This window comes from Lampris incognitus, chromosome 2, assembly GCF_029633865.1.
Source record: "Lampris incognitus isolate fLamInc1 chromosome 2, fLamInc1.hap2, whole genome shotgun sequence".
NCBI classification, from domain to species: domain Eukaryota; kingdom Metazoa; phylum Chordata; class Actinopteri; order Lampriformes; family Lampridae; genus Lampris; species Lampris incognitus.
This window is the reverse complement of record NC_079212.1, coordinates 8,026,515-8,044,014: the sequence shown is the minus strand read 5'-3', so window position 1 is coordinate 8,044,014 and position 17,500 is coordinate 8,026,515. Positions and strand designations below refer to the sequence as shown.

Below are 17,500 nucleotides of genomic sequence, written 5' to 3'. Positions count from 1 at the left end.
AGCATGGGTTGTGTGCGCACACTGATTCACACACATGGCTGTATACATGGGTACGCACAAACAAGCTCGCAAAAAAAAACGCACACTGACCGACAAACTCCTTGTTAGAACGTCCGCCCCATGTGGGATTTGGTCCAGGTTGTCATCTCCCGGCTCGGGATCGCTCCAGTAGCGGATTGGCGACGGGGTCGGATTTGTGGTGGATTTTTGTGTCTCTTCAGCTTTGAAATTTCAAAGCCTGCTAAGGGCATAAATACCCCTGGTGCTCTTAAATCAAACCCCACTGAAATTAAATGTTCCCGCATAGTGCAGAATATACACTGGTGAGCCAAAACAGTATGACCACCTGCCTAATGTGCCGTTGGTCCTCCACGTGCCACCAAAACAGCACCGACCCGCTGATGCACGGATCCTACTAGACCCCCCGAAGGTGTCCTGTGGTATCTGGCACCAAAACATTAGGTCGTTCAAGTCCTGTGAGGTGGGGCCTCCATGGATCGGACTTTACGGTCCAGTACATCCCACAGATGTCCTGGAGAATTTGGAGGCCAAGGCAGCACTTTGAACTCTTCATCATGTTCCTCACGTCATTCCTGAACAATGTGTGCGGTGTGGCAGGACACGTTATCCTGCTGAAGGAGGCCCCTGCCATCAGGGAGCACCGCTGCCATGAAGGGGTGTACCTGGTCTGCAACGATGTTTAGGTAGGTGGCACATGTTGAATTGATGTCCACATGAATGGCCGGACTCGGGGTTTCCCAGCAGAACATTGCCCAGTGCATCACACTGCCTCCACCGGCTTGTCTTCCCAGAGTGCATCCTGGTGCCATCACTTCCCCAGGTAAACGGCACACGCGTACACGGCCATCCGCATGATGTTAAAGAAAAGGGGACTCATCGGACCAGGCAACCTTCTCCCACTGCTCCATGGTCCAGTTCTGATGGTCACGTGCCCATTGTATGAACTTTCGACGGTGGACAGAGGTCATCATGGGCACTCTGACCGGTCTGCAGCTATGCAGCTCCATACACAGCAGGGTGTGATGCACTGTGTGTTGTGACACATTCCTCCCGTCACCATCATTAACATTTTCTGACTTGTGCCACAGTAGACCTTCTGTCAGTTCAGACCAGACAGGATAACCTTCATTGTCCTCATGCATTAATGAGCCTTGGATGCCCGACACCCTGTTGCCGGTTTGTGGTGTGTCCCTCCTCGGACCACCGCTGGTAGGTACTCACCACTGCTGACCAGGAGCACCCCAGAAGCCCTGCTGTTTCAGAGAGGCTCTGACCCAGTCATCATAACAGTTTGGCCCTTGTTAAAGTGGCTCAGGTCTTTACTCCTGCCCATTTCTCCTGCGTCCAGCACGTTGGCTACGAGAACTGATTGTTCACTTACCATCTAATCTACCCAGGCCTTGACATGTGCCCTTGTTTGGACATGATCAGCGTTATTCGGTTCACCCTGCGAGGGGTCATAATGTTTTGGCTCATCAATGTATACAGAGTGGGCCAGTGTATTGGGGGGCAGTGCCCAACAGCGACCACAAACTAATGCCCCTTGACCCTCTTATACAATTTCACAATACAAACCGGCGGAGTACTCGTTAAACTGAACGCACAGTCATCCATCACTTTAAATGCTGTCATAAATACTCCAGTGTTATTGGCTCAACATGGCAAACTTGACATGGATGTGTGCCTATAAGTGGAATACACTTGGCTATCTATCCCCGGTTTAATACGGTGTGCTCCTGTTGTTGTTGTTGCCCCTGCATCTTAAATTAGCCTCGCCTCCTGGGTTTCCATGTGGGCTGCTGGTGGGCTGCTGCTCAACAGGACCTGGCAGTGCTTATGATGGGATAATCTGCACCTGTTCCCCAGGGCTAGGGCTAAAACAGGCCATGGCAGCACTGAGCAACACACACACACACACACACACACACACACACACACACACACACACACACACACACACACACACACACACACTCTCTAAGCTGCAGTCTTCGTGTCCAGCCAAATATTTCCCACCGCTAATATCACCTCAACGAGCTCATGACCAGTGGAGCCATTTATGCTGGGCGTTTTTGCAGCCTGTACTGTGTCTCGCTGATATTGTTGTCCATGCACCATATTCACACAGGCGGGGACAGTCACAGTCACAGCGGTCACTTTGTCTTGTAGTGCAGCATGTGCCATTATAAGGGGCCGTGCACATTTGTACGTTATGTGAAACATAGCATACAAAGAGCATCTCAAATGTTGGTTTGGACACCGATGCCTCCATAATGCCGTTAAGCACCCAGAATATATTTGATTAGTTCACGAGCTTTTAATCGGCCCAACTCAGAACCATAAGAGGTGACTGGATGCTCATCTACATTTGGTGATTTAGTCTTTTAGTCTGAACTGCTTTTTTTGGGTGGGGGGGTATATAGCTATATATATACTATATAGATATATATAAAGTCCAGTGAGTCAACTAAATTCTTAATGAGACAGTACAAGCCTGTTTCATGCCGTAAGCAATCATCAGCTGTCAATAAGGCTACTCGAGGAAAGGACATACCATTTCCTGCCTCGTCATGCACGTCACGTGCACAACGTCCAGTCTCACCGGATGATTTTGCTCCTTATTTGTTGAGCACTTTCCTACCTTTTAACAAAGTTATTTTTATCGGGAATCAGGAACAATACTGGCAACTTACTCATACTTTAAATTGTTATACTGAAAAATATATTTTGATTTTTGAATTTATTTTATATTGAATATTTGACATTTGAATATATATATATATAATAAAATAAATTCAAATGTCAAAATATATTATTGTTCAGTGTGTATATATATATATATATATATATATATATATAAAATCCAGTGTCAAAATATATTATTGTTCAGTGTATACATACATACATACATATACATACACACACACACACACACACACACACACACACACACACACACACACACACACACACATATATTACCACAACCATTAAGAGGATCACGCTGTTAAGTTAAGAGGATCACACTCGGAGGATTATGCTATTTCCCCCATATTTTAAATATATATATATATATATATATATATATATATAAATTCAAATGTCAAAATACATCATTGTTCAGTATTAAATTCAAATGTCAAAATGCATTATTGTTCAATATATATATATATATATATATATATATATATATATATATATATATATATATATAGTATGTACACACCGAACAATAATATATTTTGAGTTGAATTTATATTATATATATATATATATAAAATATACTGAACAATAATATATTTTGACTTTTGAATTTATTTTACTGCCCAAGGCTGTTCAGCATTTAAATGAAGCTCTGATGTGCTTTTGTGGCACATGGCAAAACTCACAACCCCCCCCAAAACATGCCAAGACCCTGCTGAGAGGAAGCCGTAGGGGCCCTGAGCACCGAGGATTAGCGGGGGGGAGGGATGCGGATGAGGGATGAGGATGAAGATGAGGAGCAGAGGCGGAAAAGGCTCCGTCCTTATTCATCTCTGAAAACGCTCTTTTACCACATAGAGGTTCTTCGATGATTGTTTTGATTCCAGGTGTGGAGTTCTGGTCAGGATTGTGTTTCCAGGGCCGGGGCCTGCGGTGTCCAGGCTGATGCAAGTGAAGGCGGCTCTGCATCCCGGCTCGGCGAAGACTTGTATGGTTCAAACAGGATGATAGACTGAGCACTTGGATGTGTTTCATGTGAGGCCTGGCGGGGGGATGTAGGTAGACTGCATCCAGGAAACAGCCACAGTCGTGTATGCAGTAGTGCAATATTACTTCATTCACACACACACACACACACACATACTCACACACACACATACACACATACATGAATCGATCTCCACTGCAATGTCACACAGCCCATTGTGTGTCAGGCTCAGAATTCAGGCATAACCCAGAAGTCCCATTTTGTCAAAGTCTGAATTTGTTTTCTTACACTGATGTGTGTGTGTGTGTGTGTGTTATGTGTGTGTTGTGGCTGGTCAGAGATGCATCTCGACGCCGCTTGTATGTAAACGATTCCTCTCTCGCCTTGAGGATGACTTCTGCTGTCACGCAGCTGCCATATAGGATCACCGTATAACACCCACATGTCCTCACACAGAGCGTGCACCCACACACACACACACCCACGCACACACAACGCACACACAAAACACGTCCACAACACACACACACACACACACGTTGAGTTGTAGCGTGTCATTTGCTGTGCTGTCTCTGTTCCAGCTGTTGGCATCCAGATGAAGCTGGAGTTCTTTCAGAAGAAGTTCTGGACAGCCAGTAGACAGGTGTGTGAAAACACACACACACACACACACACACACACACACACACACACACACACTCACGTCTTAATATGTGTACACAGCTTGTAGACACTCCGGCACGTAGAGGCGAAATGCTTCTAGAGACAGACAGCTCAGCTGAACATCCACATATGGTTAATTTATGTACCGCTGGTCTGAGAACGGGAATATGAAGGACAGTTGAAAACGGACATTTGACCTCCATGTTACTGCCTGGTTAAATGATTACATCCACGTTACTGCCTGGTTAAATTATTACTTCCATGTTACTGCCTGGTTAAATTATTACTTCCATGTTACTGCCTGGTTAAATTATTACATCCACGTTACTGCCTGGTTAAATTATTACATCCACGTTACTGCCTGGTTAAATTATTACATCCATGTTACTGCCTGGTTAAATTATTACTTCCATGTTACTGCCTGGTTAAATTATTACATCCACGTTACTGCCTGGTTAAATTATTACATCCATGTTACTGCCTGGTTAAATTATTACATCCACGTTACTACCTGGTTAAATTATTACATCCATGTTACTGCCTGGTTAAATTATTACTTCCATGTTACTGCCTGGTTAAATTATTACATCCACGTTACTGCCTGGTTAAATTATTACATCCATATTACTGCCTGGTTAAATTATGACATCCATGTTACTGCCTGGTTAAATTATTACATCCATGTTACTACCTGGTTAAATTATGACATCCATGTTACTGCCTGGTTAAATTATTACATCCATGTTACTGCCTGGTTAAATTATTACATCCGTGTTACTGCCTGGTTAAATTATTACATCCATGTTACTACCTGGTTAAATTATTACATCCATGTTACTGCCTGGTTAAATTATTACATCCATGTTACTGCCTGGTTAACTTATTACATCCGTGTTACTGCCTGGTTAAATTATTACATCCATGTTACTGCCTGGTTAAATTATTACATCCATGTTACTGCCTGGTTAAATTATTACATCCGTGTTACTGCCTGGTTAAATTATTACATCCATGTTACTGCCTGGTTAAATTATGACATCCATGTTACTACCTGGTTAAATTATTACATCCATGTTACTGCCTGGTTAAATTATGACATCCATGTTACTACCTGGTTAAATTATGACATCCATGTTACTACCTGGTTAAATTATTACTTCCATGTTACTGCCTGGTTAAATTATTACATCCATGTTACTGCCTGGTTAACTTATTACATCCATGTTACTACCTGGTTAAATTATTACATCCATGTTACTGCCTGGTTAACTTATTACATCCATGTTACTGCCTGGTTAAATTATTACATCCATGTTACTGCCTGGTTAAATTATTACATCCATGTTACTGCCTGGTTATCTTATTACATCCATGTTACTGCCTGGTTAAATTATTACAGCCATGTTACTACCTGGTTAAATTATTAAATCCATGTTACTACCTGGTTAAATTATTAAATCCATGTTACTACCTGGTTAAATTATTACATCCATGTTACTGCCTGGTTAAATTATTACATCCATGTTACTACCTGGTTAACTTATTACATCCACGTTACTGCCTGGTTAAATTATTACATCCACGTTACTGCCTGGTTAAATTATTACATCCACGTTACTACCTGGTTAAATAATTACATCCATGTTACTGCCTGGTTAAATTATTACATCCATGTTACTGCCTGGTTAACTTATTACATCCATGTTACTGCCTGGTTAACTTATTACATCCATGTTACTGCCTGGTTAAATTATTACATCCATGTTACTACCTGGTTAAATTATTACATACATGTTACTGCCTGGTTAAATTACTATATCCATGTTACTGCCTGGTTAACTTATTACATCCACGTTACTGCCTGGTTAAATTATTACATACATGTTACTGCCTGGTTAAATTACTATATCCATGTTACTGCCTGGTTAACTTATTACATCCACGTTACTGCCTGGTTAAATTATTACATCCACGTTACTGCCTGGTTAAATTATTACATCCATGTTACTACCTGGTTAAATTATTCAGTACACTGGATTATAAACCTCAATTTGTGAATGGAGCTTATCAGAGCTGACATGGTCATACATATCCAGACCCGGTGTCATGACATGGTGGCCCAGTGGTTAGTTAGTGCGGTCGCCTCATCCTGGGTTCCAACCCCGGGGTTGTCCAACCTTGGGTGTCATCCCAGGTCGTCCTCTGTATAGAGTTTGCATGTTCTCCCCGTGTCTGCGGTGGGTTTTCTCCGAGTGCTCCACTTTCCCCCGCCATCAAAAAGACATGCATGTTAGGGTTAGTACTCCTGTGTGTGCCCCTGAGCAAGGCATGGTAAGACAAACTGGAGCTGGTCCCCGGGCGCTGCCTGGCGGCTGCCCGCTACTCCTAGCTACACAGGTAGGATGAGTTAAATGCAGAGAGACAGTTCCCCAAGGGGGTAAATAAAGTATCTCGAAATAAAAAAAATGATCCAAAAGCTGGTTTAAACCATTTTTTGGGGGGGTCCCCCCCCCCCCAAATTGTGCCTGGCCAATCACCCTGCTCTCTGAGTCGTCCCGGTCGCTGCTCCACCCCCTTTGCCCATCCGGGGAGGGCTGCAGACTACCACATGCCTCCTCCAATACATGTGGAGTCACCAGCCGCTTCTTTTCACCTGACAGTGAGGAGTTTCACCAGGGGGACGTAGCGCATGGGAGGATCACGTTATTCCGCCCAGTTCCCCCTCCCCCCCGAACAGGCGCCCCAACCGACCCAAGGAGGCGCTAGTGCAGCGACCAGGACACACACCCACATCCGGCTTCCCACCCACAGACACGGCCAATTGTGTCTGTAGGGACGCCTGACCAAGCCGGAGGTAACACGGGGATTCGATCTGGCGATCTCCGTGTTGGTAGGCAACGGAATAGACCGCTATGCTGCCCGGAAGTCCCAGTTTCGGTCTAATGTAAAACTTAAATACATGATACACGGATGCCATTTAATTCCTCGAAACCAGAGAGGGGCATGGTGTGGGTGTAGACATCCTCAGGCCTACATGTAGAGTCTAGACGTTTACCCTGGTCTGTCTCCGTCCTGCAGTGTGCAGCGTTGGATGGGAAGTGCTCCATAAGCTGTGACGAAGAGGTCGGTCTCGCTCCTTTCTCTTTCCCCTGTCATATTCTCCCTTTTATACCACTCCTGTAGTCCTTCTCTTTTTGTTTAACCTTTTTCTTTTTTTGTCTTTCTTGATCAGAACATCAACTGTTACCTCATCGACAACAACGGCTTCATTCTGGTAGCAGAGGACTACACCCTGGTGAGACACACACACACACACACACTCAGATAATACTCTGTTATTTTCCTTGCAGACGTGACAGCATGCTTATTCTAAACGTAATCCCTCAGCATGGGGGTCCAGGTGTGCTTTTAAATCCAGGACGGAGTCTGAAGGTCTTCAAGACCCCGTTGAGGAGTCACTTTCATGCTGCAGACACACAGCCAGACATTTTAAATCACAAAGGAAAAGACACAAAACTGCACATGTAACGTCTGACTGACAAATATCCAGTTCTTCAGATCGTAGACAGATAACACACATAAACAAAACATGGACACACACTCGCGCACGACGCACACACACAACAGTGACAGGAGAAAGACTGGACGCACACACCCTCCATAATCACACGGTGTCCTGTGCTGCGGTGACATGATGTCCACCCTGCTTCTGTCGCTGTCGGTGGGGTTGTGGTCATTTTTCAAGCTGACATTAAAGAGGCTTTGTGTTGTTGCTGCTGTTCCACCGTCCCTCCCTCCATCTTTGTGCTCAGGCACGCTCTCTGTTCCATCTTCATCTCGTTTTCCGGCTCCATCATCCTCCCTGCGTCCATTCTCCCGCTCCCTGTATTCTTTTCCCTCCTCTACCTCTCTCTTTCTCTCTGTCACTTTTCATTGGCTGCTGGAGGCTTCTATTCAAATCTATTTTTTTAATGTCCCAATTGTACTTGTCCAATTACCCCACTCTTCCGAGCCGTCCCGGTCGCTGCTCCGCCCCCTCTGCCGAGCCGGGGAGGGCTGCAGACTACCACATGCCTCCTCCCATACATGTGGAGTCACCAGCCGCTTCTTTTCACCTGACGGTGAGGAGTTTCACCAGGGGGACGTAGCGCATGGGAGGATCACGCTATTCCCCCCCTGTTCTCCTTCCCTCCTGAACAGGCGCCCCAACCAGCCAGAGGAGGCGCTAGTGCAGCAACCAGGACACGTACCCACATCCGGCTTCCCACCCGCAGACACGGCCAATTGTATGTAGGGATGCCCGACCAAGCCGGAGGCTACACGGGGATTCGAACCAGCGATCCCCGTGTTGGTAGGCAACGGAATAGACCACTACGCTACCCGGACGCCCCCTGGCCTTGACTATACTGACTTGTATCTGTGCAGTTTGTCACTAGAGGGCGTGTTTTCACAGTCCTCTACTGGAGAAGGAGCTCTCTGTGCACTTCCCTAAAATGTGAGATTCAAATGTACCCCAGGTAAGCTAGATTTGGTACGTCACAAATCTGAAAGCCAGTCGCTGTCTAATATGGAACTGCGGGGGCAGGCAAAGAAACCTGAAACCACCTGCGCAGAGCGGACTTGTCAGTACAGAGAGCGAGTTTGCATTCGCATGGTGAAAGTTTTGACAGCGAACACGGTGGAGTGTGCAGCTTTTGGCTGTAAACCGGACCCTGGAGTATCCTCCCGCTATCTACCAAACAAATCCCACTATACTGCTGGAACTCATGTACAGACATCGGGCGCACTTGGCTCCACACCTGGAGGGACTGTGTATCTGCAGTGCTCTTTTCAGCGAGGAGTGTTTCCATAACCTAATGCGAACGTCACCGGGTTTTCACAAGAAATTAGTTCTGAAGTGTGTTGCTGTGCAGACTGTTTATCCTGGGGCTGCCACAGCCAGCGGGAGTCAGTATGCAAGTTGTGTATTTCTTTTACTCGACCAACAGTCAAATGAGATCTTTCTGCATGTACCATATTTCCTTTGTGAGTAATCGCATCAACTACGTTAGCTTCTTGCTAGCTGCTGCGAGCTGTTCGGTAATAGTAAAACTGTAAACTGTCTCCAGCTAACGTTTCTAAGTTCAGCCATATGAAACGGTGACGGCGGCCCGAGGTGCCTTGTTTTTCACCTGAAAATGATGCAGTGTGCAATGTTTCTAGTCTGGACCTCTATCCCGTCCGGGCTCATGCGGGTTCCGTCTGCTCTGGCGGCGCCACTAAAGGTGTCCGTCGTCGTGCGCTCCGAGGGCTGACAGGGTGGCGTCAGGTGCCGTCAGCGGCGGGGCGGTTCCCCCCTCCGGTGCTTTCCAGGCTCGGTCCCAAACAAAATTCTCAGAACCATAAACTTGAGTGTGGCGCAGTTCACCTTACCTTGACATTCCAGTGGTTTTTAATTAGACTACCAATGAGCCGGTTCCCAGGCAAACTTGGTTGGCTATCAAGATAAATCTCAGCCAGAGGGAATATATTTTTCTGCAAATTCTGATCAGACCTCTGGTATATAATTACGTCATAACATGTGAACGCACGGTAACATCGTGGCAGACATTGTTGTATGTTTCACAACCACTGCTGTGTCAGCCACTGCCTGTTACAAGCTAACAAACAACATAAATAAGGGATGCTAACTGCACTTTCATTGTGATGCGTCTGCTAGTTTCTGATTTTGGTGCACAACAGAGTCTAAATCTGGGTCTGACCGAGCCGCAAACACGTATGGCTGAATTTGTCCGTTGTTCGCTCTAACGCTAGCCATCTTGATGTGTACTGCTCTTTTACCAGTCACCCTAGAGCAAGCAGCGGTGGTGGGTGGGCCACGAGGCCTGTGATATTTCTATATTCATAGATCCTTGAATTTTTCAGGGGCGGCACGGTGGCGGAGTGGTTAGCGCGGTCGCCTCACAGCAAGAAGGTCCTGGGTTCGAGCCCCGGGGTAGTCCTACCTTGGGGGTCGTCCCGGGTGGTCCTCTGTGTGGAGTTTGCATGTTCTCCCCGTGTCTACGTGGGTTTCCTCCGGGTGCTCCGGTTTCCTCCCACAGTCCAAGACATGTAGGTCAGGTGGATCGGCTGTACTAAATTGTCCCTAGATATGAACGTGTGTGTGTGTGTGTGTGTGTGTGTGTGTGTGTGTGTGGGCCCTGTGTGATGGTCTGGCAGCCTGTCCAGGGTGTCTCCTCGCCTGCCGCCAAATGACTGCTGGGATAGGCTCCAGCATCCCCGCGACCCTGAGAGCGGGATAAGCGGTTTGGATAATGGATGGATGGATGGATGAATTTTTCAGTTGGGGGGGGAGTAGATGTGCGTCCAGCCCCTTTTCAGAGTTCTTTTTTTATTTTTATTCTTTTTTTACTTTTACTTTTTACGTGGGAAAACCATGTTAAACAATGTTAAAAATATGCCAATCATCTCAGAGTATTTTAGAACGTGCCTGGAGGGGATCTTAAAAGTCAAAGTTGTTCCCAAAGATATTTTGGTAGTATTGCCCCACCATGTGTGGAGCCACATGTATTCTGCCTTTGGCACAGGACTGGGTTTCTGCAGAGATTCATCATCTGCGACTCTCTCTCAGCTTTCATGTTGTTTCAATGGAACAATATGTAGGAATATAGGTAAAGGAAACAGCAGGTATTGGACAAGGCGAATGGACTGCCTGCTCCTCAACTTTTGATAGTCAAAGGTTCAAAGTCCTTTTCTAACAAACCTATATTCCATTTCCCATCCAGAAGTAGGTGCAGCAGCACCTAATCTCAGAAGTTAAAAGGAAAATGTCGAACCTTGATTCATCCATGTTTTACTATCGTTTCCGTATTTAAAAACTCAACGTTTTACGACCCATTTTGGTTTTCGTGCCGTTGGTCATGTCAAAATTGGGAACATTTGAATGCTGGAAGTGCTCCAACCATTCACCTTCACCCGCTGTTCGCATAAACCCAACCGTTGGATAGCTGACGTGTCAGTCCGAGTCTGGCAGCCAGTCTGAGGAGTGTCTGTAAAAAAAGGAGCTACGCCCACCAAAAGCTGTTTTCTCCACAGGCAGAAAGAGCTGTGAAATAATTAGAAAAATGACTGTGTTTGAATGTATTGCAGCGTTCACCGCTATTAAAAAAAACACAATTCAAAACTTACAGCGGAGCGTCGCTTTAATCACGGCTGTTGTCGGCCACAGCCACCACCATTAAAACCCGACTCACAGGTCGTCTCTCTCCATAGACCTGACCCGCTAACCCTTGACCCAGCAACAGTGTACCACCGTCCCAAACTGCAAAACATCTCCCCCAACTATGTACAATTAATACTAGTACCCCCCTGGTGAACCTTACCACGCTACACTATCCCCCCCTTATTAAAGTCCTCGATCCTGAGGACAAAGTCTGTAAACCTCAGAGGAGTTCTCCGCTGCCTCCCCGGTCGCCCCGTGGGCATTCTGTCCCCTGGTCGATCCTTCCCTGACTCTGGTTGGGGTTGCCCCGCCCACCCAAGGAGTTCAGCCGATTGGATCCCAGTTATTGTGTCATCAGGGCTGGCTGCTACAACCCCCCCCCCCCTTTCCCAGATGTCATGGCAGGCAACACAGCAGTTCCCCCTCCCCCTCCAGTCGCCTGAGGCGTTGCAGAGCCCCTGTATGGTGCCAGCGGGTCACGGTGTAGCGCCACTTTGCAGCCCCGTAGAGGCAACTGTACCTGATAGACAACCTCTCCTAGCAACTCCAAGACCAAGCAAGGCCCCACCCAGTGGCTGTCCAGTTTTGGGCACCTGCCCTTCTTCTGGGTTTGGAGTGTAGACCCAAACTAGCTGACCGGCTGCAAAGTGTTGCCCCCTAGCACGGAAGTCATAATTCCTTTTTTGCCACACCCCCGCTCTCTGCATTTGCCCCCATATGCATGTGCGGTGTCCGAACGGTCCTGAAGCTGCTTGGCGTAGCTCAGACCTGGAAGGGCATGTGGTACATCCGAGGCCCATCCAAAGGCCAGTGCCGTAGGGGCCCTCAAACGTCCTGTAATAGGAGGCCAACCTTAAAAAACTTTTTAACTCCCTCTGTTCTGTAGGGGTGGGCCACTCATGTACGATGCACACCTTCTCCTCTGCGGTGTCGATCCCCTCATTGCCTATGCAGTGCCCCAGGAAGGTCCGCTCCCTGCTCAGTAGCCTGCACTTGTCGGGGTGTTGCTTCAGCCCCCCCCCCCTGATCCTCTCCAGTAGTCTGCGCAGTGCTGCTACTGCTGCATCAAACGAGCTGCCGTGAGCCAGGAGGTCATCCAAAAAAAACAGGCGTTCAGTATGTGGTACCCCAGCCAACACCCTCTCCATTAAGTGCTTGAACGTGGCAGGTGCATTGCACAAATCAAAACAAAGGACTTTAAACCGCCATAGTCCCTTCCCTGTGCAGAATACAGTCTTAGGCCGTGCTTCAGGAGATAGCAGGACCTGCCAGTAGCCACGCCCTAAGTCCAAGGAAGAGAATCAGGGGGAGCCAGCCACGAGATCCAGACATTCATCCACACGTGGAAGGGGATAGGAGTCCTTCTTGGTGACCTCGTTAAGTCTGCTGTAGTCCACACAGAAGCGACACTCTTCCCCCCTTCTTTGGCGCCATAACCACCGGTGAAGCCCAGGGGCTCTCAGACGGCTCTATTATGCCTGCATGCTGCATTTTTTTGTAGCGCCTGCTCCGTTGCTTTCTGCCGACCCAAAGAGCGGCACCGTGGCCGCTGCTGTATGGGCACGGCATCCCACATCTCACTGGAGTGCTGCACAAGAGCAATCTGTCCCAGCTCCTCCTCATCATATGCAAAGCAGTCCTGAAATTTAATCAGCAGCTGCCACAGTTGCTCCTGCTGTTGCACGTCCAGCTCACTGGCACCCCTTTGCCAGATCTTCCACATAACTTCCATCCTCCTCCTCTCCACAGCCCTTCTCCATGGCTACCCCAGTGCTTGTGGTGCATACTGGAGTTACAAGAGCAGTAGTGGACGTTGAGCGCCCCCCCATGTCTATTCTGGGACACCCCCAGCCGCTCCAGCTCCCTAGGACATGGGGTCTGCACAGAAATTAGCTGGGACTCAGGCTGGGCTGTACTGGGCATCCACATATGGCCCGCATGTTCACGTCCCCCCCCCCACATAGCATCTATGGGGTCCCACTGTCAGCTCTCCCATACACTGAGGGTCCTGTGGCCTCATATTCACATTACCCCCATCAAAACTCAATGTGGTCTTCCCCAGCTTCAGCTGACAACTGTGGTCCTTCAAAAAGTCCAGATCCAGAATACAGGTGTCCTGCACCTCTGCGACCCAAACTAGATGTCTCATGCTCCTCCCCCAACCGTCAACATCAACCGTCCCCTCCCTTTCATTGGTGCTAGCTCACCGGTTACTGTACGGAGCAGAAAAGCTGTGTCTTCCAGCCGCGTTCCCACCGGCACCACCTCCGGCCAGACCACCGTGGCTGTCGACCCCATGTCCGCTTAGGCAGTACACGAAACACCCTCAATGCAGAAAGGAATGGGGCAGAAGTCTAAAATAGAAGTCCTTCCCACCACAACAACGTCCTGCCCCTTGTTCCTGCTGTTATGTGAGGCCCAGCCGGCATGCGTGGGCAGTGTACGGGACATTGGTGTGGGGGTGTGCAACATTGTGCCTACTGCGACCCCGCGTCGTTTCCCATTATCTTTGCCCGGGGAAGGCAATTCCTCGCCAGATTTCCCAACAGAGGCGCGTCTGTGTCTGAGGCCATGTCTGCTGGCACCTGGCTGGAGGCAGGACCAGCCCTCTGATCGCTTCGGTCATCTCCTCCAGCCACATCGACTTTTGGGCAGCAGTCTTGCCCTCCGCTGGCTTGCACTCTGACCGTCGGTGGGTGTCCGCAAACGTGCCGCGCCGCTTTCATCGCCAGCTCCCTTTCTAACGCATACTCCAGTGCTTCATTGCAGAAAGCGTGGATGAGCCAGCTGGGTATGGTCGCAGGCCAGCCTGTAGATGGTATGCGTGCGTACGCCCATCTCATCAAACTCTCAGTGTCATTAAGCCAGAGTCCGCAGTGGCTCACCCGCATGTCTTACTCAGCCATGCAGCTCAGATCACAGGAGCGCCGCTCAAGAGCACTGCCCAAAATGCCACTACAGCACGCTGGTTTACTCCCCGCAATCAGTCCTTTTGCTAGCATCCAACAACGGCAGACAAGACGGCGCGTCGTCCATCAAACAAAGAGCGAGGTGGGGGGCGTTTTGTTCATGTGACCAAGCGTTCACCCGGGCTAACAGTTCAAATCGGGCATGGAAAGCCTCCCAGTCCGATTTACTGGTGTATTTAGGCGCTTTTATGCCTACCGGTTTATGCAGCTCCAGGGCGCCGCCATCTTTGTTTATCTCAGTACCTGAAACTCGTGACGGCTTTCCCGCGGGCCGTGCGGCGTGAGGCATGGAATAACTGCCGGCTGCTAAGCATGGCTCTCCCATGGGTGTAGGCTCTTGTTTCACCTCGGTGCCCCTCCGCCAATTCTCCCCGGCCGCACGCTGTCCTCCCGACGGTCGTGCGGCACCATCATATGCGTGCCCGTCGGCTTCCTCTATCTTGACGTGCACTCAAGGCTCTATCTCCGGCAGTAAAGATAGCCGATGCGAACAAGGTCAGCGTCCAGTCAACAGCTAGCGTTAGCTCTCCGGGTCCATGCTGTCCAATAGTACGTTTACTTCTGACACTAGCTGTAGCGTTCACTGCTGTTAAAACAACACACTTCAAAACTTCTTGTTTTGTGATGTTCTGTTTTGTGGGGCTGTGATGGTCTGGCGGCCTGTCCAGGGTGTCTCCCCGCCTGCCGCCCAATCACTGCTGGGCTAGGCTCCAGCATCCCGTGACCCTGAGAGCAGGATAAGCGGTTTGGATACTGGATGGATGGATGGATGGACTTCAAAACGTACAACCGAGCGTTGCTTTATTCGTGGCTGTAGTTGGCCACAGCCACACCGCCATTAAAACCCGACTCACGGGTCGTCTCTCTCTCCATAGACCCGACCCGCTAACCCTTGACCCGGCAACAGTGTACCACCCGCCCCGGAACTGCAAAACATCTCCCTCGGCTATGTACAACTAATACTTATACCCCCCTGGTGAACCTGAACACGCTGCACTACCTTCATAAAAAAAAGAAGAAGACGTCATTAATACGATGCATAGACGCCAGGAAATGGTACCAAACCACCAGAAATGGATGAAACATGACAGAAAGTAAGAGTGAAGAGGTGCAAGTTCGAGAACGAGTCGCAGCGGAGTCAGACGTCAGTTTGAGTTTCGCTAAATGTCTTGACGGGAGCCCATTTTTCCACTTAGATCCCAATTTGCGGGTTTATGGTTATCTGCTATCTGGCCGGTACGTGAGTCCCGTTACATAACCGCTTTTTCCACCTCCATAGGAGGATCCTACTGCGTTCTCACACACATGTGGTTCCTCTGTTTATCTGTCACCAGACATGCTGTCACTCCGGCTTTCACTCATCCAGAACCCACTCCTGCGGCCCTGTCCTCGCTGCCCTTCTCTCTCTCTCCCCCTCTCCCTCCCTCTCTCTCCCCCGTTGTTATAACATAGCATGGTGGTGATGGCGCGGTAATAGCATAGTAATGACTCTTGTGTGTTGCTCTCTCTGTGTTGCTCTGAGTTTTCTGCTTCTGTGTTCTTGTTCTATGGTTTCATGGCGGCTCAGCGGAGGAGCTCCTCTTTAATCGTCCCCGTCCGTCTTGTCGGCCCGTCTGTATTTTTCACGCGTCGCACTTTTCCCCCCTTTCTCTGGTGTTTGCCCTCTTTTCCATGTTTTCCTCTTTTTATCCGGTGTTCTGCTGACATAATTTTCTCTCTGTCTACCCGCTGCGCCGTCTCCCTCTCCGCTCTCTTCTCCCCCTCTCCCCTCCTCGCCGTCTGCGTGTCGTTCCACCTCAGACGGGGAAGTTTTTCGGGGAAGCAGAGGGCGCCGTAATGAACAAACTGCTGCAGATAGGCTCCTTCAAGAGGTGAGTTCCTTCCACCACATGTGTCTCGGGGGTGTTTGCATACGAGTGTGTGTGTGTGTGTGTGTGTTTCTGTGTGTGTGTGTGTGTGTGTGTGTGTGTGTGAGCTATCAGACAGACGGACAGGCCACAGTATGAGAGCATGTCTCCCCATATGCTGACAGCTCTTAACTCGGCCAATCATGTTGAGCTATTCAGCATTGAACTATGACCCTGCGCTCAGCGGAGTTCTCCGTTAGGGGATTACTGCAAATCTGTTTCTGAAGCGGAGGTATTAGAAGGAACTTGAAATCACTCACACACACACACACACACACACATACGTATTGTTGTAGTGCTCGTGCTGGAAAACGCCGGGAGCGCTGGGTGGTGACTTGCTGTGATTAATTTGGGAATTTAACCCGGGAGGATATATCACAGAGCACGCAGACAGACAGGTCCGCTGCAGACAGACGCGTAGCCAAGTTGTCTCTGGGTATTAACAGTCAAACTGGTCGTGTCTTGACAGCATCTTGTTGTAGCGGTTGACCTTAAATTTGCATTGTGTCCGGGCCTGCCGGCTCCGGAGCTGACAGAAGACGTTAGCCGCGTTTTGCCCGTAATTCACGAGTCCGCGTGGAAGCCCGCCGGAGTCGGCGCCTTTGCGTCACCGGGCAGCGGCTGCGGAGGCTTTTACCCAGCTGCCTCGGCGGCGACAGATCGCTGGGTGACAAAGCATCACACAAATAGACATCCGCGCCTCTGTCAAAGGGGCGACGCTCGAAAGCCGCCGTTAAAATGCGCCGCGGTCCCACGCGGGACAACGAAGAGGCTCAGATTGGCTTCCGCCGAGCGACGACGGCCTGATGATGAAGGGCCCCTTTTATGGGAGGCGACACATGACGGATGAGCAGAAGGGGACTCGTGTCAGTGCCGCCGCGGTGACACGATGAGTTATTGGGCGTGCGGCTCTTAAGTCTAATGAATCCAGCATGATCGCTCCGACAGGACGCCGTCCGAGGAAACTCGACGCGCCGCTTCTCCGCCGGTTCAAAAACAAGGGGTTCCAGAGTTCAGCGCGTTGAGTCGCCGCGGTGCGGAGTGGCTG

General features: G+C 49.0%; 1 protein-coding gene across 1 annotated transcript in view; it reads left to right on the top strand.

Moving 5' to 3' along the window:
* cacna2d3a (calcium channel, voltage-dependent, alpha 2/delta subunit 3a) overlaps positions 1 to 17,500 on the top strand; it is a gene marked incomplete at its 5' end in the record, with an annotated part of 292,319 nt that overhangs the window by 246,054 nt on the left and 28,765 nt on the right. Inside the window, 4 exons of the mRNA XM_056272874.1 lie at positions 4,294 to 4,355; positions 7,454 to 7,498; positions 7,608 to 7,670; positions 16,346 to 16,416. Coding sequence (XP_056128849.1) covers positions 4,294 to 4,355; positions 7,454 to 7,498; positions 7,608 to 7,670; positions 16,346 to 16,416 — 241 coding nt within the window. The remainder of the gene's footprint in view (positions 1 to 4,293; positions 4,356 to 7,453; positions 7,499 to 7,607; positions 7,671 to 16,345; positions 16,417 to 17,500) is intronic.